The following is a 25,542-nucleotide window of genomic DNA, read 5'->3' as shown; positions in this document are numbered from 1 at the left end:
TGCCTAACCCTTGTTAGTTCTAGCGTTCGTTTGTTTCTTAATTCTATGCGTGTATGCGTGCGATTGCAATTGTTTTATGCAACATCTATCTTCTTTCTTATCACAATCATTTTTTCCTATACCTCCGTGTCAAAATTTTGTTTTTTTTTCTTGGACAATGTTGTAAATAGCAGATTTTGGCTTGTAAGGAATTGATTTATCAAAAAATGATTGTTCATTAGTTAATTTCCTCACATATTCCTCCATCTTTTTTTAGCATATATATGATTTCACAATTTGTTGAATAATAATTTTTGCAATTTTTTCTGACAGCTGGTAAGAACCCATACATTCTGAAGTTCTGCTTCTCTGATGTCCAGATTAAAAGTGGATCCATGAACAACCCCACTTCTGGATCGAACTACAACAAGGGCAACTCTAACAACAGTGATGCCCAGATTAAAAGTGGATCCATGAACAATTCCGCTGCTGGATCGAACTACAACAAGAGCAACTCTAACATCAGCATTAAGGAAGAGGCCACTGCTAATAATTAAATAAATTGCTGAATGTTTAATGGTGCACCATAGATGCAAATAAATTAATTACTAACCTTCTAATTTGTTTAAATGAACTTGTCTGTGCAATCTTTCATTCAAAATTGTGAGGTGCAAACCATTTAATATCTTTTGGCACGTCCTCTCACTGTCTTTTGAGTGGAATTTTTCTGACATTTGGTAACTTGTTGCTTAAATTGTAACATTTTGAACGACTTAGACGTTGAGCATGTTTGAGTTTGTAGTTAAATATGATTTTTTATTTGATGTATCTTTGTGATCTATATGAATAGATTTGTCTGATGTGTGTTAATGCGTTCCGTTATTTACGTAAGATGCTTCTAACGTGAAGTATCGTGTTTTTATTCGATGGAATGTGTGCTGCTTGGGTTTGAGTCGTGCGTGTAACTGAGCTCCATGGTTTCCATAGTGTGGGCAGTGGTCAAGTGCGAGGTAGTGTAATAATTGAGGCGGCCTGCTTTGAAAGCAAAGCGTCTTCCACCAGTTTCACAGTTCCATACTGTTAGGTGGTGCATACGTGTGTCATGTTGTGATGGCCGTATGAAATGAAAACTCCGTTATACGTCTGGGTTTTTACGCCGATTCACTTCATGTTTAACGAGTTTAGATGCATGCGTGAGCATCGCAAGACAGGTAAATTTTGAACAAGATGAATATGCTTTTGACGATTCATTGTTTTTGGTAATCTAGTCGACATAAATAAACTATTTGCCGATCCAAATGTGAATTAATGTAGTAACAAAATTCTCGACCGAACAAATTTTCAGTCACAAGATAAGTTCATTTTAAAATGTAAAATGTCTAACTTCAGTGATTCGTCAGGAGGGCCAGTCAGTCGCTACCCTCCTTCTGCTGCTGCTGCTGCTGTGGACCATAATTTCATGAATAACCGTAATAATATTATTAATAATATTAACAACAGTAACAACATCAACGATTCCTCGAAAGATTTGAGAGACCAGTTTAATACCAGGGAAGGAGTCTACCGAAAACTTAATCATTCCGAATATGCAAGACCGACCCGGCCACCGATTAGCAACGGTTCCACCAGCAACAACAGCAATCTGCCTGTCAAAGTTTCGTTAGTACGATCGAAATCCCAGGATACTGGCGCCCTCGAGGACAGAATCTGCTTCAACGTTGGGAAAGAAATTTATATCTACGCTTATAATGGGATTAAAAAGGTGTGTTTCATATTTGAATCCTTCAAAATGAATTTTTTTATTTATAAGATTCAAATAATTATCAGGCAGCTGATTTAACTCGGCCATTAGACAAGAGGATATATCGAGGAACGTCACCAACATGCCACGATTTCAATGCAGTGGCAGCTAGATCGGATCAGCTCCTTCTTATCATTGGCTTCTCTGCAGGCCAAGTACAACTTGTCAACCCACTTGGAAAAGAAAGCAGTAAATTGTTCAATGAGGAGGTGGGTGCCTTGGTTGGTGAAACTGTCACTTTTCATTGTTTAAATACAATTTGTTTTTTACATAATTTTTTTGTTTCTTTAATTATTTATTAATTACAAGACTTGTGTTTGTTTATGTTGTGTGTTCATCTATCTCCTAGATGAATTTTATTAATGAAATTTGGTTAAAAATAATTCTGTGCAAGCTGTTATAATAATTTTACAGCGTTTGATTGACAAAGCGAGAGTGACATGCATTAAATGGTTGCCAGACTCTCCAAACCAGTTCTTAGTTTCACACACTGGTGGCCAGTTGTACGTCTACCATGAACAACTCCCTCCCTGTCCGGGCACACCCATCTTTCAAATTTTCAAACAAGGACAGGGCTACAGCGTGTACACTTGCAAGACCAAAAGCACCAGGAATCCTCTCTATAAATGGTCTTTGGATGGAGGACCCACTGTTAATGAATTTGCTTTTTCTCCTTGCTCCAGGTTAGCATCAGGAATATTATATGTATATACCTGACTGCCAGATTATTTTATGTTGTGTTTCCTATCTTGAATGATGTTATTTTTAAATTACATTAAAGGCTAATAGTTTTTCATTTTACACTGAAAGGTTCATAGCAATGGCTTGTGATGATGGCTTCTTGAGAGTCTACAACTTTGACCAGTTTGAATTCATCAGTCAGATGAAAAGTTATTTTGGTGGTTTGTTGTGCGTCTGCTGGTCGCCGGATGGTTTGTATCTGGCAACAGGGGGTGAAGATGATCTGGTGACCATCTACTCGTTCCAACATTCGAGAGTCGTTTGTAGAGGGAGAGGACATTCTTCCTGGGTCAATGTGGTGGCTTTCGACCCGTTTGTCAGGGATGAAGATGACGTCAATGAAGCTGACGGCGACGATGAAGAAGCCATGATCGGAGGAGGATGCGGAGGGTATGGAGGCAGTGGGGAGGGCAACAATGATTGTGGAAATGTTGTTGTCACTGCATGCAGCGACATTCTCAAGAGCCACCTCTGTACGAAGGTGAACGACCTGGAGAGTGTGCAACCTCAAACAACTACTGGCAGACACAAGTTGTGCAGCAACAGTAGTAGCAGCAGTAGCTTCAAAAACTGCAGTCACCAGCCACCTTACACTACTTCACACTTCAATGGCAATTTCGATGGAATTGGTGGATGCCACAGCAGCAGTGGGAACTGTAGTGGAAGTCAGATGAGTGGATTGGACATTGAGGTGAAGATGGCCTCGTATCGATTGGGATCTGTGGGTCAAGATACAAAACTCTGTCTATGGGACATCACTGATGACATCCTGAAACAAACATGTCTCCCTCAACCGCAAGAACCAACCAATGTTCCTGATTGCAATGCATCATTCTCCACACATCAAAATCCAGATTCTAAATCAAAGTTTTCCACTGTGTTGCCATCTTTATTAATAAGAAATTCAACGCTAAATGAAAGCAGCAAAAAGCAGGAGACAACTCCTTCAGTGACCAGTACAACAACAACAACAGCAACAACCACCGCAAGTGTTCCTACAACTACAAAAACAACAACTAAAACTGCAGCAACAACGGCAAACTCAGTAGGTTACTTCAAGGCATCCTCCACGCTTTCCTCATCATCTGGCTCATCGCGACTGACCAGCCAATCAACATCGAGCGACATGAGTGAAGCCGTCAACAACTCAGTCAACCTGACAACCACCTCTTCAACCGTCACAACATCTTTCAGTAAGAAATCAAAACCGAGCAAGTTCAAAGTTTACAGTGCGAGCACCCTCCCAAGCTTCTTCAACAGGAACAACAACAGCACCAGGAAACAAGAGAGCAGCAATCATGTGATACCTTGCAACAGCAGCAGCAGCAGCGCTACCACAACAACAATATCATCGTCGTTGTCTTCCTCCTCATCAACATCTACAACTACGTCATCAACTGCATGCACAACAACAACGTCATCTTCAAACACCAAATTCACATCCCTGTGCCCCGGTCTGCGAGACATCCCTCTCATCGAACCACTGACTTCCAAGAAGATTGCCAACGAGCGACTGAACTCTCTGATATTCCTTGAGGACTGTTTCATGACCTCGTGTCAGGATGGCAACGTTTACACGTGGGCGCGTCCTGGCAGACTGACCATCAACCACGATCACTACACCGACCAGCCTGCAACTTACTACTCGCAGCACAAATCACCGCTACCCAATAATGTCAACAACAGTAACTACGGGCCCGATGTAGATGGCACTGTGTACTGCTTTAATAATGGCGGCAGTCCATGCTACAATATGCCTGTCTACAACAACAACAACAACAGTTTCAACAACAACAGTTTCAACACCAATCATCGAAGAAATATCAACAACAATAACATTAATATCAACGTTGTTAAAAACATTAACTTCTTCAACATCTGCAACACCACTACTACTACCAACTCCGCCACCACAATTAATTTTAGTAATAGTAATAGTTGTAACAATAGTAATAGTAATAGTACTCTGAGTGAATGTTCCTCCATGAACAACAACAATAACAACACCAATAATAATAATAATAATAATAATAATAATAATAATAATAATAATAATAATAGTAGTAGTAGTAGTAGTAGTAGCAGTAACACTACTACCGTTATCACATCTTCTACTAACAATAATAATATGTTGAACAGTGGGTTAGTTAGGAATAGCAAAATTAATAACAGCAACAACAACAGTAATAATACTACTACTAATAATAATAAAACAAATTTCTCTTCAAATAATTTTAAGAGTTGATTTATCTATCTATTAAATTTAATATTATTATTATTAATAAATAAAAACTATCTTTATTATTATAACTTCTTTTCATTCATGTAAGTTCCAAACATAGCTAAATGATTTCGTGATGGTTTCATTCATTTGTACATGAGATGTATTCAACCAACTGTAGGCATGTGTCCTGATATATGTGTATGTTTGTATGTATGTTTATCTGTGTGTGTTTGTGTGTGAGTGTTTGTGTGTGTGTGTGTGTGTTTTGCACGTATGAACCAAATACTCAACTGTCTCTGTAATGTACAAATATGTATATATATATATATATATATATATATATATATATATATATATATATATATATATATATATATGCTTATAAATGGGTGCACGCATGTAAATATGTGTGTACATTCGTGTATCTATTTGTATGTGTGTGTGTAGTGTATATATATATTTATATGTATGAGCATTTTCATATTATTTTAATTATTGTGATTTAATTGTAAAGAAAAAACGTTAGCTCTTTTATCATTGTGATTATTATTTTTTATAATTATTATTGTTCATTTTTATTTTTAAATATTGTTATAATTATTATTATTTGGTATTTTTTCCATAATTTTTCTACAATTCTTTGTGACCATCAATTCGTTTTTTGTCATCGTACGAAGCAGTCAGTCATGTTATGCTATGTTAACTAACTTTCAAGAAACCAAAGTTTGACCGCAAGTAATTTATGATAATAATAATGATAATAAATTATGATAATAACAATAATAAATTATGATAATGATAATAATAATAATAAATGATAATAATAACAACAATAATTTTTCTTGTTGTCCCACACAGCAATGCTTAGTTCAATTGAAATAAGTTCTGTGAGCATCTTTCGTAGTAGTGACGATATTTTCATTATTATTAATATATCGTCACCATAAAACTACTATTATTATTATAATTATTATTATTTATATTATTCATATTATTATAAATTTTATTATTCTTGCTCTAACTCAGACGCCAATCAACCAGTGAATCAATCGATTTATTATGATTTTCGTCCTTAGAAAGACATGCAAGCACAAATTTGTACAGAATAAAATAATGATCATAATTGTAAACTGTGATTTTTAATATTATCATAATTATATAATAATAATAATTATTATTAAATAATTATTATTAATAATTACCAATTGTAACAGAGAACATGAGAGTTGAGGATATTTCCTTAAAACGATCAACTATAAATAAAAATGATGTTCGCGTATGTGTTTTAATGATTTCATGACGCTGATTAGTGGATTGATTGATCGATTGCCATAAATTTATTCATTCGTTCACTCATTCATTCATTCGTTCATTCATTCGTTCGTTCGTTTATCTATTTATTTGTAATTTTCAATCAAATATTTTTTTAAATTTATATACGGAGTTTTAATGTTCTGAATGGCGTACAAAAATTTGAATAATAATAATAAATGATAATAATTAACATTAATGATAAGAATAATAATAATAAATGATAATAATAAATAATATTATATATAATATAATATTTCAGTTTCGTTATTGAGGATCGTTGTGTTGACGAACATTTGCAGCGAGCCCCTTCCTGGATTCATCACGAACGACTGACTCATCATAGTCATCATCGAATGTCATAATCCGCACCAACACGTTAATAATAATAATATTAATAATAATTTTAACAACAACAACAATAATAATAATAATTTTGTGCTAAACTAAATGAAAGCAGATCATGGTGTTTAAGAAAGAAAAAATGATCATAAGCACAGCACAAACTTGAACTGAATCATGTGAACTGCATCGGGACAATGAGGTTTAATAGAATAATAAAATTAATAATTGTGAAAATAATAAAATTAATTATAATTAAAATAATATAATTAATTATAATTAAAATAATAAACATTATTATGACGCACGTCAGTAAGAACAGGTGGCGCTGATGAAAGTTAAAACACCCTGATGCTGTCGAACGTGCAACGAACGAGTTGAGTTGAGGAGTCGAGTACAATTAGCGAGATAATAATATTTCAGGAACTATAAGAGATAGTGACGAAGAGAGAGAGAGAAGAAAGATGCTGCTGATGATGAGAGAGAGAGAGAAGATGCTGCTGATGATGAGAGAGGATGATGATGATTGAGAAAAAATGTTTATTATGCATAAAAATCAATTGAGTCTAGTGCCACGAAATTAAAAGTTCAGTGGGGAGGTGATCATTTATAATCGTTATCATTATTCTATCGTGTTTATGAATTTAATAATAATAACAGCAAAAATTATTATTATTAATTATTACTCTTGTTATTATTATCATTAAGTGATGGAAATAAACGCCGTCTTATCTTGTTAACGACTGCGTGATTGAGACGGGGGCGGCACAAATACACAAAGTAAATAAACATTGACAACTATCATAACTGCAATAATAATAAGAATAATAATAAAAATAATAATAAGAACAACAACAACATTAATAAAGTGAACGATGTTTATGTACATATGAACAGAGCATTTATAAATTGTAATAATAACAAAATGACGCAACGTATCACACACGGTACACACTTAATACGGTAAACACACAACACAATACCACAACGCTAAATAAATACACTCATACATAGCGGTATTGTTGTGTAACTCGCATGCACAAACAAACGAACGAACACACAAACAAACAGACACATTTGAAATGGCGAACAAACGAGTACAAATGTATGTTTATATTACATTGTTATTTATTAATAATGATTCCTACAGTTCGACCTCCGTGTTGTCCATCAACATCGGCGCGCCATCACCACACCCCCTCATCCGGCATGGATATCTTGTATGTGGCCCATCTGATCGATGTTGGGGTGAATGGGTGGAGTTTGGGGGCTGGCGAGCCCGTACATAGAGGGCATGTGGGCCATGTGCCCCCCCATCATCATGCCGTAGTGCGGGTGACTCGGCAGCAGCATCGCCTGTTTTGTGGTCGTTTCGTTTTTTTGGCTATCATCACGGTGACATCATACAAATACGTCAATCATTCATATCCGATTATTCATTCTCTCATTAATTGATTGATTGATTGATTAATTAATTAATTAATTAATTGATTAATTAATTAATTAATTAAATTGGTTCATCAATTCATCTATCTATCCATCTCATTCAACCATCCACCTATTCATTCAACAGACCTGGGGGTGAGCAGCCCTGAGTGCCCCCATCTGTGGGTAGGAGGATGGGGACATGCCGTAGATGTCTGCCATGCCTGGCATCGCTGCAACGCACGTGGGGATAGTTAGTCATTAGTTTAATTAATAATTAATTAATTAATTATTAATTAATTACTAATTAATAGTTAGTCATTAGTTAACTTTCAATAAATGGACGCGAGCAGTTCGAGAAATACTCTGATTCTAATGAAGCCTCCTCAAATAATGATAACATATATACTATATATATATAATTATAATTGTCAATAAAATTTTGGAAAAAAAATATATATAGTTATATAATGCAATAATTAACTTTGATATATATGTATATGTATGTATGTATATATATATATATATATATATATATATATATATATATATATATATATATATATATATACACATACATTGGAAGAATGATATTTATATATGTGTGTGTGCTGTGCGTGTTAGAAAAGTTATATCCCGTGCGCGTGTGTTCGTGTGCGGGCGTCGTGCCAAATGAACGTGTACGCAGCTGCTCATTTTCAAGCAGAGGTCAAAGGTCGTACTTCAAAAGCCACCATTGACATCTGTTAATGCACACACACACACACACACAGACACACAGAGAGAGATAGACGGAGAGACAGACAGACAGAAGAATACTTATGTAGAGATCACACACACACACACACACACAGATCATCATTCCTCACTAGCAAAAACATCAGGAACTTACAGACGCACAGACAGAAGTATGCAAAAACGACAAACACATTAACATGATGAAGACAAACTCAGGCAGGCACAAACAAACACACTCACTCTGACATAAACGTACGGATAAATATTCACGCACGTATGTATACACTCACACGCACACACACGCACGCATGTCGACATACATGCAAAGCACAGCACAGACGGATCTTCATTATTACCACAAACGAGCAACTTAGTTTAATCCGGAGATTATTATGGCTTTCCTTCTTCTCTTCAGCAATGCCTCTACGTGTCCGTGTGCCTCTCTATACGCGTGTGTGTGTGTGTGTGTACGTATGTATGTACGTACGTATGTATGTACGTATATGCGTGCGTGCGGTGCCATTATGAATGCATACGCTTGCGTGTGTACGTGCCTGTGTGTGCACGTTTCCTTGTTTGTGCCAGGCAATAGTCAGGCAGCCATCCATCCATCAATCTATCCATGCATTTATTCGCATTTCTTTTTCCTCCACTCACAAAACGAGAAAGTAGGTCACCACCTTTGACCTCTCTCGACCTACTTATTCTCAGTGACAATGATTACGTATACCGGATTACATATAAATAATGCAACGTTGCCACGGCGACGAGGTGGTTGTGGTAATGATGATGTTGTTGTTGTCGATGATGATGATGTTGATGATGATGATGATGAGGGTGATGATGATGATGGTGATGAGGGTGGTGAAGATTGAAGTGCCTTGTGACGTATGACGGTACGCAGACGTATTAACACCACACAGATACACAAAGATGCACTGGCAACCGTAGACAAAAACTGATAAACAAAAAACAAACACGGAAACGAACATGCAAACAAACGAACAAACAAACACGAAAACGAACGGCGAAAAAACATGGAAAGAGACAAAGCAAAGAGAAGAGAGAGACAGCCAAAGAAAGAAATAAACAGAGAGAGAGAGAGAGAATTTGATAGTGAGGCAGGCAGACAGGCAGGCAGGCGGGCATGAGTTTGCGTATTTCATGCACGCACGTCGCCTCGCTTCGACTAACGAGCCGCAAAGAGTAATTTATTTGCCTGACACAACAAAGAAAAACTAGAAAAATAGGGAGGCTGAAAAAATATAGAAAAGAAAAAATTGGAAAAGTACAAAAAAAAATTTTTTCTAGGAGAAACACAGAAAAGTTTTTACGAACAAAATGAGTAGAAAAATAAACGAATGGATAGATGGATGAATGGAATGAACGAATGAATAAATTACTCTTGTGCCTCTTTCAACAACATCATCATCATCATCTTCTTCATCTCACCTCTCATCATCTGCTGGCTGTCCATGTACATGGCTCCAGCTTCTGGACTGTACGCACTTACTGGTCCTGATGATGATGATGAAAATGGTGTGGTGATGATGATGACGCATGAATTAATGAATGAACGAATGAATGAAAATGATGAGGATGAAGACTATTATTTTTTATTATATTTAATCTCCTTGTTATCAACAAAAAATAGTCAAGAATAAATTGAAAACTTTCGAAAGATGGCAGACTGGAACGATACTTACCTGCTCTGTTGGACTGGTCGATCATTGGCTGAACAATCCGTCGTCGCGCGTTTATGAACCTGCACTCGTAAATATTAATGAGGTTATTTGAATATTAATGAGGTCTTATGCATATTGATGAGGTCCTATGCATATTGATGAGGTCCTATGCATATTAATGAGGTCTTATGCATATTGATGTAGTCCTATCGCCGCATGAACAACAAGTATGTTTACTTGAGGCTTACAGGCATATTACAGTTGCAGAAGATAATTGATTAATAATTCTAAGAACAATAATTTACGGTACGACTCACAGAAACATCAAACACTCTCACAATTTCCATGGCTACAACTCTTACATCACCAACTACAACATTAAAAACAACAACATCAACAACAAAAACATCAACAACAACTACATTAGCAACATCATCAACAGCAACAACATCAACAACTACTACATTAACAACAACAACAACATCACGTTTCAATCGTTACAAAAATACAGGCATATCCAACAACAATAATAAAATGCTATCATCGTCATCGTCATCATCACGGCGGCATATGATCAGGATCGGAAAAATTACGTTACATTACGTCACATCTCGTCAGAATTCTCGATAGTTCCATAACTTCCGGTCACGTTATTTACTTCCGTTTCCGCTTTTGCTGGCCAATAGCAGGGCTTCGTTTGTTTATTTAGTTTTTTTGCTTAATATCAAATTATAAAGTGATATGAAAGTTGTTGCGTGTTTATGATTTTGTTGTTGTTGTTGTTTGTTGTTGCTGTTGGTGCATTTACCGAATTTGAAGTTAATGTAGTTTAATAATTTTGTTGTTGATGTTGAAATTGCTTGTACATGTTATCTGTATGAGCATTTGTTTTTATGTGTGTGTGTACGTGTGCGCGTGTGTACGTGTGCGTTCGTGTTAATATGAATGGGCGAGACAAGCAATAAAGAATGGCACACACTCACAAGCAGTCACATGCACAACAAAATGCACGTTATATTGTTGTTGTTGATGTTGTTGTTGTTTATTATGTTGTTGTTGTCTGTAAAGTGTTGCTGATATTTGTGTAGTAATAAAGTGATGTTGATGTTGTTGTAAGAAGATGTTGATGTTGTTGTAAGAAGATGTTGTTGTTGAAAAACTCTCCAAGTTTTGTTTGTACAATTTCAAGTAATAATTACAACACTGTTCGTTGGGCTTTGTTGTTTTAGTTGTGAGATCACATTGAAACGAGATACAAGTAGACAAACAGACAAACAAGCAAACAGGCAGACAGACTAACAGACAGACATTACATAAACAAACAAACAGTCATATAAACAAACACAGTCAAATGTGAATCCAAAGATGTGAAGTTTAGTCAAGAAAAGAGTGAGTGAGTGAGTGAGTGAGTGAGTGAGTGAGTGAGTGAGTGAGTGAGTGAGTGAGTGAGTGAGTGAGTGAGTGAGTGAGTGAGTGAGTGGGCAGTATTGGGTGGCGTAGAATTAAAAATGAATGAAAATAAAAGAATGGAAATGATGGAAAGAATATGGAGAAATTTGACGTTTGGAGATGCAATTGATAAGAGGAAGAGGCATTCTTTACGACCACCTCTGATCATCATCATAATCTTATCTACCACACGCGTTTATTAATACCGATGCTGATAACACCACTGCTGAAGCTACCACCGTCGCCACTTGTAGCACTAACATTAGTAATAATGCCTGAATTACTACTACTACTACTGCTGCTACTGCTGCTGCTGCTACTACTACTTGCTAGCCTCAATATTGAAAACTGCAAGAATACAACCTAACATAAACACATACTGCTGCGACGAAAACTACTACTACCACCACCACAGCTACAACTGCTACTACCACCACCACTACAGCTACAACAACTACTACTACTACCACGACCAAGGAAACGATCAATGACCTTTGAACTTAGTAAGCATCAAATAAACGAAGCCTGAACGCAAAGGAATGAGGTGCCCGCTCTTTTCTTGATGTTGTCGTTGTGTTGATGTTGTTGATGTTGTCGTTGTGTTGATGTTGTCGTTGTGTTGATGTTGTTGTTGTTGTGTTAATGTTGTTGTTGATGTTGTTGTTGCGGTGTTGATGGCGTTGATAATTTTATTTTGTTGATGTTGTTGTCGTTGTTGTTGTTGTTGGTGGTGGTGATGATGACGATGGTTGCAGCGTGGTTGGTGTGCGACCTACTTGGAAGGTGTTCATTAAAAATAACGTCGTTGTTTTGTTTTTCCACGTTGTGTGATTGAAAGAATGAATCAGGAATGTTTGAAGGATGGTTGGAGGAATGTAGAAATGAAAGAATGTAATAGAGAGAGAGAGAGAGAGAGAGAGAGAGAGAGAGAGAGAGAGAAAGAAAGAGGGTGGCCCGCACAGGAATAATAGAATTATGAACCCATGCGGGAGCTTGCAATACAGGCAGGCAGTGGAGCGAAAAAAAATCCAACAATTTATTGACTGCTGTATGTGTGTTTGTGTGTGTGTTTGTGTGTTTGCGTTTGTGTGTTTGTGTTTGCGTTTGTGCGTGTATTCAATTGTCTGTGTATATTTGTCTGTGCAAAAAACCACACAAACAATACGTAAAAACATTCCGAATGAAAATCCAAAAAGTAGAATTGAAAAAGGTCATCGTGTAAACACACACACGCACACACACAGACACGCACGCGCACACACACGCACGAGCACACACACGCACGCGCACACACACGCACACACACAAGCAAAGGGGCAAACAAGAAAACACATCGAGCCATTGAGATGGAGGTTGATAATTAAAGCACACCCAAACTGACATCAATCAAAGAAACAACAACAACACCACCAACAACAACAACATCAACAACAACATCAACAACAACAACATCAACAACAACACCATAACAACATCAACAACAACATCAACATCAACAACAACAACAATATTTGAAACAACATCAACTAGACAAATACATATATTTGTGCCAACAACATTCATTTGTGCCAAACGAAACAAATTAAGACATACACAAACACACACACACACACACGCACGCGCACACAAACACACACGCACACATATGTTGTACACACATCAAACCCTGGCGGTGTTAATACAAAGTATCAAGTTGCATTGTATTTCTAAAGCTGATGATGATGACGAAGACGCCGATGTTGATGATGATGTTAATGGTAATAGTAATGATATTTATACAAAATAGTTACGTAGTGGTTAAAAGAATATTGATAATGACCAAACAGTCAAAACAACATCACACAAATATACACAATAACGCACCTACATACACACAACACAAATGCACAAACATAGAGAGAGAGAGAGAGAGAGAAACAGAGAGAGAAACAGAGAGAGAAACAGAGAGAGAAACAGAGAGAGAAACAGAGAGAGAGGCAGGCATAATTGTTCATAATGATTTGAGTCTTGAGTTACTCATGACCTTAGGCTAGCCATTAATTACAGTCATTTGTTCGTTTCTTCATTTCTCCTTCTCTCTCTCTCTCTCTCTTTCCATCTCTGTCTATCCTTCTCTCTCTCTCTCTCTCTTTCTCTCTCTCTCTCTCTCTCTCTTTGCTCAGCTGACAAATTAAACTTCAATCAATCAATAAAATAGCATCGTACCAAATTAAACGAACGGAAATAAACAAAGACAAATAAATATGAACAATAGACAATTAAGTAACATAAAATAAACAATGGAAAAACAAATGTAAACAATAGACAAATAAAAGTGATCGGACAAATAGATAGGGCGGTCCCACAAGCGAGTTTCATTTCTTTGTTTTGTCTTTGGTCAATCAAGTCGAAAGTTTATTGATGTTGTTGTGATGATGGTGATGATGTTGTTGTGATGATGGTGATGATGTTGTTGTGATGATGATGTTTTTGAACTGAGTCGCTGGGACCGTCGCCATTAACAACATGCACATCATCATCAGCACCATCAACATCATCATCATCATAACTCGAGGAGAGAAAAAAGAAGCATGAAAAATGCCGCTACATAACGAACGACTTATGAAGCTGTTATTTTTACAACTGTATCATCATCATCATCGTCATCATCATCGTCATCATTATCATCATCATCGTCATTCTCACTTAATACATTTTAAAATTTTTTCACTTTTCAGATAATAATATTCGGATTAATTTCAATAATAATAAAAATCTTTATCGTCGGCATAAACCTGTGATGTTATTATTATTATTATGATTATGATTATTTTTTATTGAACATCCATTCTGTCATCAATCATCGCATGAATCTTTTCTCTCTCTCTCTCTCTCCCTCTCCCTTTCTCCCCCTAACTCTCTCCCTTTCTCTCCCTCTCTAACCCTAACCCTAACCCTCTCCCTTTTTCTTTCTTCCTTTTCTTTGTCTTCCTTTTGAATTGGTTAGTATGTTGTTTATGTATATGAATGTATTCGTCCCTTTCTTTGTTTATTTTTCTATGTATTTACTTATAGTGCTAGCGTGTATGATGCCTGCTTCTATGTATCTACGCATATTTAGTTTCTATTTGTTTGTTTGTTCGTTCGTTTTTTATGTTTGTTTTCATCAAAAACAACATCAACAGCAACAGCCTGGCCGCTTCAAAAACGTCACGTGATCATTTAAAATGAGGTCAAATGAAGAAATGTAGGTCAGGCGATTACAACTTGCCCACCCATCTCTCTGACGTCATCAAAGATGGATGGACGGGGATGAACATGCTGCTGCTGTTGTTTGCGCCGTTGTTGTATTCGCTGAAACTGTTGTTATTGAGATGTGTCTTTTGTCAAATCTGCAAGTGCAACAACAGCCTCAGCAACAACAACATCAACAACAACAACATCAACAGCTTCAACTTCAACAACATCAACAGCAACATCAACATCAACATCAACAACATCATCAACAACATCAACAAAGAACAAACTGTAAAGAGAAATAAATAAGCCAGCAAACAATGGTTAAAAAATTCTTCTCCCCCCGTTCATAAGCACCATAAATCAGATCAACTTATTGCTCTGTATTATTTCCATCCATCCATCTAACTATTCATCCATCCATCCATTTATCCATCCATCCATCTATCCATCCATCCATCTTATCATCCATCCATCCATTTATCCATCCCCTGACAAACAAACAATGGCACCGTAATATTATACAACAAACATATCAACACAGTAACGATATTTAGGCATGCATGTTATTGTAGGTACAATGTTCTCTATAGTAAATAAATTTGTAATAAATAAATGTATGTGTGTGTGTAAGTATGTTTGTTTGTATGCATACAAGTGTGTGTGTGTGTGTGCGTGCTTGTACGCATGTATATATTGTACATATATTGAAAGTGTCAGTTCATGTTTATTAATGATTGAACCGTGCAATGATAAACTTACATAAAAAATTTTCACACGATTTTTTGCAACCATATATTTCCGACGTAAATGAATGAATGAATATTATTGCATGATCGTCATGTTCGTTCGTTCGTTCGTTGGACGCAGAAAAGGAGAGAAAGAGAGAGAGAGAGGAGCGCCAAAACAGAATTTTATAACCGTATGTCTGTTAACATATTCGTCGCGGCACACATGTTTGTTTTTTTAATGTTGTATTTCTACATTTGTTTGTTTGTTTGTTTGTTTGTTTGTTTCTATGAATACCCACACCCCTTCCAAAAGGTACTACCTAGGTATTATTCTGAATTGATGATTATTTAAATACGGTTACTTGTTATATATAATTCATGCATATGTATATATGTATGTTTGATATATTTATTGTTTTCATATTATAATTTATTACTTATATATTGTTATTTATAGCCGAACCGTCAGGCATCCAATGAAATGAAGGCTGACACGTAAGAAGGATTGTCATTGGTTGGCTGCAATTGAAAAGACAACAAAACAATTTACTATTGGTCCTTTGAAGGATGTTTTTATCTTCGAGTTTGTTTGCGTATCTGTCCGTCCGTCTGCTTGTTTGTTCGTTCGTTCGTTAGTTTATTTGTTTTTATGTTTTCATGATTGTATGTGTGCCTGATTGTTTGAACGTTTGATTGTTTGCTTGTTTGTTTGTATATTTTTTTATTTTTCTATTCGCGTTTTTCATACCCGAAAATGTTAAACACATTTGTGCAGATTATATAGATGATATACTAGTATACAACGACAAAGCCAAAAATAGAGCCAACATGAGAAACAAACACATCAGCAACAACAACAACAGCAACAACAACGTCAACAGCAACAACAACATTAACAGCAACAACAACATCAACCGCAACAACAACAGCAACAACAACATCAACTGACCAGTTGTTGACTTGTGATAAGGTGAGTCCGCTCTGTTCTGCCAGCTCTTTTTTCTGATCTTCAGATGGGTAGGGATGCTGTAATGATGATGATGACGACGATGATGTTGTGACGACGATGACGACGACGATGATGATGTTGTTGATGATGATAACAATGACGATGATGAACAAACAAAAGTATCAACCATAAACACACGCACACAAAACACACATACACGCATTTGCATCTTAAGGAACAAAAGAACATTGAAGGGTCTAGCAAACACATACACACACACATACACGCAAACATACATACACACGGGCACACACGCACACGCACGCACGCACACATACGCAAACATAGATGTACACATGAATAAATACATAGACGCAAACACCCAGGCAAGGCATATGTATGTATGCCACACAAACAAAAATTTTCAGAAAAGACACCGCAAAAAGTGCAACTATGTTTTCACAAACAAAAACGTATACAATTTGTACATACAACATGTTTGTGTGTTTGCTTGTTTGTGTGTTTGTGTATGCGTGCGTGTGTGCGTGTGTGTGCGTGTTGACCCAACAAAACATACATTACGTATGCATGCGTGTATGGTTTCAGTGTTTAAAGTTGGATTATGATAATGAGAGAAGTTATAAGACCTTCGCAAACAAACAAGCAAACAGAGTGAACATAATAAAAGAAAGAAAGAAGTGAACACTCACTCACTCACTCACACGCCCACACCAGCACAACTTCACTTTCTGGTGTGCTACATTATGAAATTCATTGGAATCGAGCGAGATAGCAGGCTTACTGGCAAACATTTTTATTAAAAAATACGAACGTACGATGTACATACCATCTAGAAGGATTGACAGTGCACACCAACACACAGGAATATGCGTACATACATACAAACATACATACAAAAATACATACAAACACACATACAAACAATCTTACAAACATACATACAAACATACATACATACACCCAGGCAGGCATAAGTGTGATGATGGTTAGCCAAACAGCAGGGCTCATTTATCATTGCTTTCTTCAAGAGCACGCCAAGTTAAACAAAACAAAATGAAGATGATGATGAAGAAGAGGATGCGGAGGAGGAAGAAGAAGAAGATGATGATGAAAATGAATCTCTTTCTCTCTCTCTTTTTTTCTCTCTTTCTCTCAGTTCTGCTCTCTTTTAAAAAATCTAGAAACAAAAGAACCAACACACAGAAACACTAATGAACCCATACAGATACTTTCAAATTGCAAACATTTACAAGTTTAAACGAAGGCATGCATACTTATATAACTAAATCCAGACACACACAAACACATGCATACAAACACAGGCATACAAACACAGGAATACAAACAGACACACACCGACACATACGTGCAGACAGACAAGCGCGGAGATTTGTTATAACAGCGTCTCGCTCGCAGTGAATAATTTATTCAGAAAGAAAATCGAAAGCTATGCAAGAGAAAAACATCTTCATTCCTTTATTCGGTCGTTCGTTCGTTTTTTCATTCATTCTTTTCAGCTTTTAATTGCTCATACATTCGTCCGTTCATTCATTCGTTCATTCATTCGTTCATTCATTCGTTCACATTTTCATGTTTAACATATTTATTGAGTGACCATTTGAAAGACATGCATAAGGACGATTTCAATCATTCATCTATTTATTCATCCATGAATTCATCCGCAGACAACACAGACGCACAAACACATACAGACATACAGACACTCGCAAAGACACACACACAGACACACGCACAGACACACACACAGACACTGACCGTTAAATGTTGAAAAAGCCAGGCTCTCATGATGTTGGTGGCAATTTTCGGAAAGATGCCCCTCTTCTTCTGCTGCTTCGCCAGGCTGCCGTTCATCTCTTGGTCCTCGTCTGCAGTTCCATCGCCCGAACCCACACTGTTGTCCAGGCAATCTCCTGCGTGTGTGTGTGCGTGTGTGTGATGTTTTATAGTTCACATGTTCGAAAGACTGGAATACAAAACATGATCAACGCATATATATAAATAAATATAAATAAAACAAAGTTAACATTATCAACAACATCAACAACATTATCAACAACAACATTGACAACAACAACAACAACAACAACAGCAACAACAACATCACATCTTCATTATTTTCAAATCTCCCAACAATCTTTAATTGCATTTCTGATCGAGGTCAGAAACGCTCTTCTTGATATTTCTCTCTCCTACTTTTACTTTTGCTTCTACTTCTACTACCACTACTACTACTACTACCACTACTACTACTACTACTACTAATACTACTACTAATACTACTACTACTTTTAATAAAGGTACTGTATTTACCGGTTGTGTTTTTGTTTCTTCTCATTTTTTTTTCTATTTATTCGTACTCCCTCTCTCTTTCTATCTCCTTCGATGTATTTTTTGTCTGGAAACAGCAGGATATATATCATGATCGAAGCAACCAACATCAACATGAACAAGAAGAAAAACATCAACAACAGCATCAACATGAACAAGAAGAAAAACATCAACAACAACATCAACATGAACAAGAAGAAAAACATCAACAACAACATCAACAACAACAACAACATCAACAACAACAGCATCAACCGACCACCCTCACATATACTTAGGAGCAATTCCGTGTCTCCACTTCCGTTTCCGGCCCAAAAAAGACTGCCAACAATTCAGCTGGCTTCTTGTTTTTCAATGCTTACATGCATTCCATTCTATACACGCAACACATATACACATGTGTACATGTTTCAACATGTAAGGATGCATTATGCATTTTCACACACACACACACACATAAAGAGAGAGAGAAAGAGAGAAAGAGAGAAAAAGAGAGACACACACACACACACAAACACGGGTACAAGTTTGTACACGCAGCAGTGTCCAATAGAAGATTGGTTGGATGGTTGTGAATTTAATGGGAGGATTGCTACTGGATGAATTATGCATTCTGTTGTGTGCACGAGTGAGTGCATTGTGTGTACAAGTATGTACAACAAATACGTTTCAATCAGGAATGCATGTATGCACATAAAAATGTTTGTTGGTAGCTTTATGTGGAGTTCATCTTTGATACGCAAACTGCAAGATCCAATCTTCTAAGAACAACATCAACAACAACATCAACAACAACATCAACAATATCAACAAAAACAACAACAACATCAACATCAACACAAACAACAACATCAACACAAACAACAACATCATCACAAACATCAACATCATCAACAGTTTTTTTTAGTTTCAGCAACTGTCACATGCCATCATGCGAACCATTATTCAAAACTTAAATGCATCCTTCAACCACTATCATTATCATCACCAACCTCCTCATCATCATCATCATCATCTCAACATCATCATTATCATCATCTAACTCATGGGTGGGCAAACTGCTCGCCACAAAAGGTTGTCAGCGAGACCAGACATTATGACCAGAAAAAGGAGCCGCAAATCTAAAAAATTCTCCACCGGGTCGATAAAATGTGCCATTTAAGTACAATTGCGGCCCTTCAGAGATAAAATAGCTTTCAATGCGGCCCTTCAAAGGTATAATAGTTCTCAATGGAGCCCTCACAGCAAAAAGTTCGCCCTAACCCTGATCTTATTCATTATTATCATTAATGTCGTTAATAACGTTGCTTAACAAATTACCATTTTATTGCTCATATAAATTTTAATTTAAATAAAAAAATTAATAAATCAATGAATAAATAAATAAATAAATAATAATAATAATAATGAACGAAGGTCAGAGGTCAGCAAAGCTCGAAGCTAAACTGTAATTGATACAATCTTCAACGTATCATCATCATCATCGTCATCATCGTCGTCGTTCTTATCTTTGTTACTATTATTATTGTTGTTGTTATAAATTTTATCAGTTCATTTTTCAATCATTTCATCGCTCAAATTTGATTTCGGTTCATGAATGTTGATCAATTTATGCCCATCCTTGCTAACTCATCCATTCATTCATCCATTCATCCATTCATTCATTCATTCATTCATTCATTCATTCATTCATTCATTCATTCGTTCGTTCGTTCGTTCGCTCATTCATTCATCCAATCTTTAAATCACGCGTTCATTCATTCATTCACTCATTCATATATTTTTGAGCTTATTATTTTAAGATTTTTCGTTAATTTTTCTCTCTCTCTCTTGTTTAATTTTCTCGCTTTATTCACTTTTTCATTTTTTTCATTAATTCATTCTTTTATTGCTTATTTCTTCTTTCGTTCCTTCTTTCGTTCCTGCATTCCTTCATCGATCAAAGGCTGACCGGATAATCATGCTAGTCGAAGTGGCAGGTAAATTTTGCAATGATTGATGGTCTTCCTGTGCACTGAATGTCTGCCTCTCTCTCTCTCTCTCTCTCTCTCCCTCTTTCTCTCTCTCTGTGTTTGTGTATGTGTGTGTGTCTGCCTGTCTGTGTGTATCTGAGTGTGTGTATGTGTTGTGCTGTGTGTGGGAACAATTGTTGGTGTCCATAGGTAAGTTGGATGTTTATGAGGGTAGTACCACTGGTAAATGAAAGAACGAGTCTGATGGAGAACAAGAAACTTGCTCACACGTTGTCAGTTGTTTGTTGGATTGTTGCCACCGATGAAGAGGCATATATATTCTAATGCATACATTAATATCATAAAATATGCAAATACACACATTGTGGTAGCATATTTCGTTAAACGCATGCATGTAGAGAGAGAGAGAGAGAGAGAGAGAGAGAGAGAGAGAGAGAGAGAGAGAGAGAGAGAGAGAAGAAATTCACATAATAACATTCGCAAGCATCTCAAATGCCCTTAGCTGTACAGATATGAAACCACTTGATTCGTCTTACGAGATAAATGATGATGATGATGATGGCGATGATGATGATGATATGTGGTGATGATAATGATAAACGACGACGATGATGATGATGATGATGGTGATGATGATGATGATGACAATGTCCAAACAATTTCTGCTGAGAATAAATGTGAAAACGGTTGTGGTTGAGTTAAAATGTTTTTAAAAATTTTAAATACCAGAAAGAAAGAGAGGAAAAATATAAAGGGAGAGAGAGAAAGTAAGAAAAAGAGAAAGAGAGAGAGAGGGAGAGAGAGGCAACGCAGATGCGAGATGGTGTGTGTGTTTGTCAGATGCGAGATGGTGTGTGTGTTTGTTTAGCAGGCTTATGATGAGATTTCGTAAATGATATTGCAAACAGGTGGTGTTCTCTTGTTTTTTCGTTCGTTCGTTCGTTCGTTCGTTTGTATGTTTGTGTGTTTCTCAGTATATGTGTGAACGTTTGTTTATTTATTTGTTTGTTTGTTTGTTTGATGGTTTGATGGTTTATCTTACATGGCGTTCATCTTTATCTAGCATGGCGTTCGATACGCTGCAGTTCAACTTAACCATCAATGTGCATTATCAACTGATCTCCATCGCCATTAAAATGTTATTATCATCATCATCTTCTTCTTCTTCATCATCATCATCTTCTTCTTCATTCTTATCAGCATCTTCAACAGCATCATTATCACCACCACCACCATCATCATCATTAACGCCGTCAGTTTTATGCTCATCAATTATGAAAAGAAACTCCCCTGTAACATTATCTTCTATCAAAAACGAATGAATGAATGAATGAGCCAGTGAGTGAGTGAGTGAATGAACGAGTGAATGAATGAACGAATGACTAAGTAAACCAAATGAATGAATGAATAATTGTACGAATTAATGAATGAATGCTGTTTGTAAGACGTAAATGAAAATGTCATATTTTTTAATGCACAAATTAATAAAAGAACAATTAAGTTATCATCGTCATCATCATCACAACACCATCATCATCACCACCAACATCATCATTATCAAGAGCACAAGAGAGTTCGCCATATAAGTTTCAATTCGATAAATGACCCCTGACCCGACCTAAAATGTTTGACGCCTCACATAATAAGGTTATCAAGCTGGCCTGCCGCCGCCCAACTCAATCTTTCTATCTTTATTTGTTTGTTCGTTCGTTTATTTGTCTGTTTGTTCGTTTGTTTGTTTGTGTGCGTATGTACGCATACGTTTATGAATATATGTGTGTATGTGTGTATTTAAACCAAAAAATGGCAGTTATTTACAAAGACATCTAAAAAAACACAGACAGACAAACACAGACAGACACATTCAAAGACAGACAAACAGAGACAGACAAATCCACAGACAGACAAACACACAGACATACGCACAGACATACATATACATAATGGTAAAGCGAGAAATTTATTCATAAAGCATTAATTGCAGGTTGTTGTGAATGATGTCTGCGAAACAAAAGAGAGGCGTAAGTTAATAACATGCATTCAAGAATGTGTTGAAGTTGCTGTTGTTACTGATGTTGTTGTTGATGCTGTTGTTGTAGTTGTCGTTGATGTTGTTGTCAATATTGTTAATTATGTTAAAAAATTGTTAACTGTTGCCAACCAACCAACCAACCAATCTAACCAGCCAATCAACCAACCAATCAACCAACCAGCCAATCAACCAATCAACCAACCAACCAGCCAATCAACCAACCAACCAACCAACCAACCAATCAACCAACCAAACACCCGACAGATCGAACAAAGAAAGCCTGCTTTCAATATTAACTCTTGCTGTTTCTAATTTATTTTGAGACATTTCACACACACACGCATGTATGAACACACACACACACGCATGTATGAACACACACACACACACACACACGCATGTATGAACACACACACGTACATTGCATTACATTTGGGACACAGCGATCAATATTTTTATAGCAGATAACTTCGAAATGTTTGAAATTTGTTAATGATAATAACGACAACAACACCTAACAACAACAATAAAAATAGTAATAATAATAAAAAAATTAATAATAAAAAAAATAATAATAACCGGTTTCGCTGTTGTTGTCGCCAATACTGTGCGAGTTGTTGTTGGAGTGGCTGTGCGGTCCCGGCGTGTCGTCGCTTCTCGTCGACTGCACGTCATCATGGTTGTTGTTGTTGTGGTGGTGGCTGTGGTGGCTGTGGTGGTGGCTGTGGAAGTTGCTGCTGCTGCTGTTGTTGTTTGTCGTCGGTGTGTTACTGGACATCCCGCTTATGGATGACGGACGCTGATTGGTTGGTAAAAATGAATAAATGAATGATCGAGTAAGTAGATGAGTGAATGAATGAGTAAATGATTGAATGAATGAATGAACGAAAGAATGAATGAATGAACGAATAAATGAACTTATTCATTAGAGCGTATCGAGTCAAAAAGTGGAATTACAAACGAACAACTCTACCAACATAATCATTGCACACACGGGCTGTAACTTAATGACTGTTGTGAACACACACGTACATACACATACACACACACATACACATACACACACAATAATAATAATAACAACATTATAACATCAGGAAATGTTATTTTTGGCGTATTATTATTATCAGTGTTGTTGGTATTTATATAAATGTTATTGTAGCTATCGTTGTTGTTAAAGCAGCTTGAACGTTGTTTGTACAGAAACCGGAAACAAACCAGCAAACAAACAAACAAACCAGCAAACAAACAAACAAACCAACAAACAAACCAACAAATAAACCAGCAAACAAACAAACAAACTAACTAACAAACAGAAAAACCAACAAACAAACAAACAGACAAACGAGAACTATTATTATCGAAGAATAAAAGTTCGACGTTAACTTCAATAAGTTTAAGTGCATATATAACAACCACATTGACAACATCAACAACAACAACAATCACAACAACAACAACAACCACAACAACAACAACAACAACAACAATCACAACAACAATCACAACAACATTATAACAAGAAAATTCATAAATTAATTAACGAAAGCAACGGCTTAAACAACCACTATTACAATCATTATGGCATTACTACTACCACTACCACTGGTACTACTACTACTACTACTACTACAACTACTATTACTACTACTACTACTACTTCAACGACTACTACTACTACTTCTGTTTCATTAATAATCTTATATATAAATAAAAAAAACAATGAATTATTATTGACAATAAAAACGAGACAGTTTTGTTAACAGCAACAACAGCAACAACAATAATAATAATAACAATAATAATAAATTGAAATGACAGAGGGAACGCATGAGATGTCAAAAGACGAAGAAGAATAAATGATTGATGACAACATACACAACCCTTGTCTCTCTCTCTCTCTCTGTCTCTCTCTCTGTCTGTCTCTCTCAGTCTCTCTCTATCTATCTGTCTATATGTTCCTCTGTCTATCTGTTTCCCTATTTTATAAATGTCGGTCTGTCTGTCTGTTTGTCTGATTGTTAGCATAAATTTGTATAAATGTATTATATTTATGAGCTATGGTCGCAAACTGAATCGCGGTTACAATGTTGTTGATGTTGTTATAACATCAATATAAACAACAACAACAACAACAATGTACCAAAGATTATAAAATAAAATTAGTAATTTCTCCTCCTACCAACTTCCGTTTCCGCTGACCAATAAAATCCCTCACTAGACCTCTGACGTCATAATCTGAGAGTCACGTGATGTCGTTGTTGTTGTTGATGATGATGATGATGATGACTTAAGCAAACATATACATACACACATGTACGTATGTATGTATGAACGTACGTACATACTCACATATACACAAACAAACGCACATATATATACACATACATACAAACAAACATACAAACAAACAAACAAACATACAAACAAACAAACAAACAAACAAACAAACATACAAACAAACATACATACATCAGTAGCAGCAAAATGAAAGATAAGATTAAATAAAGATGCTTTGAGACTGACTATTTCTCAATATGAATTTGTATTTTTTGTAATGTGTGTTCAAATGTTTG

At 36.2% G+C, this 25,542-nt stretch overlaps 3 protein-coding genes across 3 annotated transcripts in view; 2 read left to right on the top strand and 1 right to left on the bottom strand.

Annotated features, from left to right (window-relative positions):
* Window positions 1-845, top strand: part of HELRODRAFT_104598 (hypothetical protein) — a 7,047-nt gene extending 6,202 nt beyond the window's left edge. Inside the window, exon 12 of the mRNA XM_009033792.1 lies at window positions 313-845. Within this exon, the coding sequence (XP_009032040.1) occupies window positions 313-536 (224 nt within the window). The 3' untranslated portion in view covers window positions 537-845. The remainder of the gene's footprint in view (window positions 1-312) is intronic.
* Window positions 846-1,102: 257 nt separating this feature from the next.
* HELRODRAFT_194777 (hypothetical protein) lies at window positions 1,103-4,766 on the top strand (the record flags this gene model as incomplete). Its single annotated transcript, XM_009033791.1, has 6 exons — window positions 1,103-1,190; window positions 1,369-1,387; window positions 1,480-1,741; window positions 1,807-1,989; window positions 2,195-2,463; window positions 2,591-4,766. The coding sequence occupies 6 exons, from the start codon at window positions 1,103-1,105 to the stop codon at window positions 4,764-4,766; spliced, it is 2,997 nt and encodes a 998-aa protein (XP_009032039.1).
* A 1,390-nt stretch (window positions 4,767-6,156) lies between these two features.
* Window positions 6,157-25,542, bottom strand: part of HELRODRAFT_155469 (hypothetical protein) — a 32,777-nt gene continuing 13,391 nt past the window's right edge. Inside the window, exons 8-16 of the mRNA XM_009033790.1 lie at window positions 23,695-23,765; window positions 23,546-23,667; window positions 18,389-18,543; window positions 16,592-16,668; window positions 10,268-10,326; window positions 10,014-10,079; window positions 7,974-8,056; window positions 6,268-7,754; window positions 6,157-6,245 (exon numbers count right to left, since the gene is read on the bottom strand). Of these exons, the coding sequence (XP_009032038.1) occupies window positions 7,599-7,754; window positions 7,974-8,056; window positions 10,014-10,079; window positions 10,268-10,326; window positions 16,592-16,668; window positions 18,389-18,543; window positions 23,546-23,667; window positions 23,695-23,765 (789 nt within the window). The 3' untranslated portion in view covers window positions 6,157-6,245; window positions 6,268-7,598. The remainder of the gene's footprint in view (window positions 6,246-6,267; window positions 7,755-7,973; window positions 8,057-10,013; window positions 10,080-10,267; window positions 10,327-16,591; window positions 16,669-18,388; window positions 18,544-23,545; window positions 23,668-23,694; window positions 23,766-25,542) is intronic.

Source organism: Helobdella robusta, assembly GCF_000326865.2.
Source record: "Helobdella robusta unplaced genomic scaffold HELROscaffold_98, whole genome shotgun sequence".
Classification (NCBI taxonomy): Eukaryota; Metazoa; Annelida; class Clitellata; order Rhynchobdellida; family Glossiphoniidae; genus Helobdella; species Helobdella robusta.
This window is presented reverse-complemented; position numbering and strand designations above follow the sequence as displayed.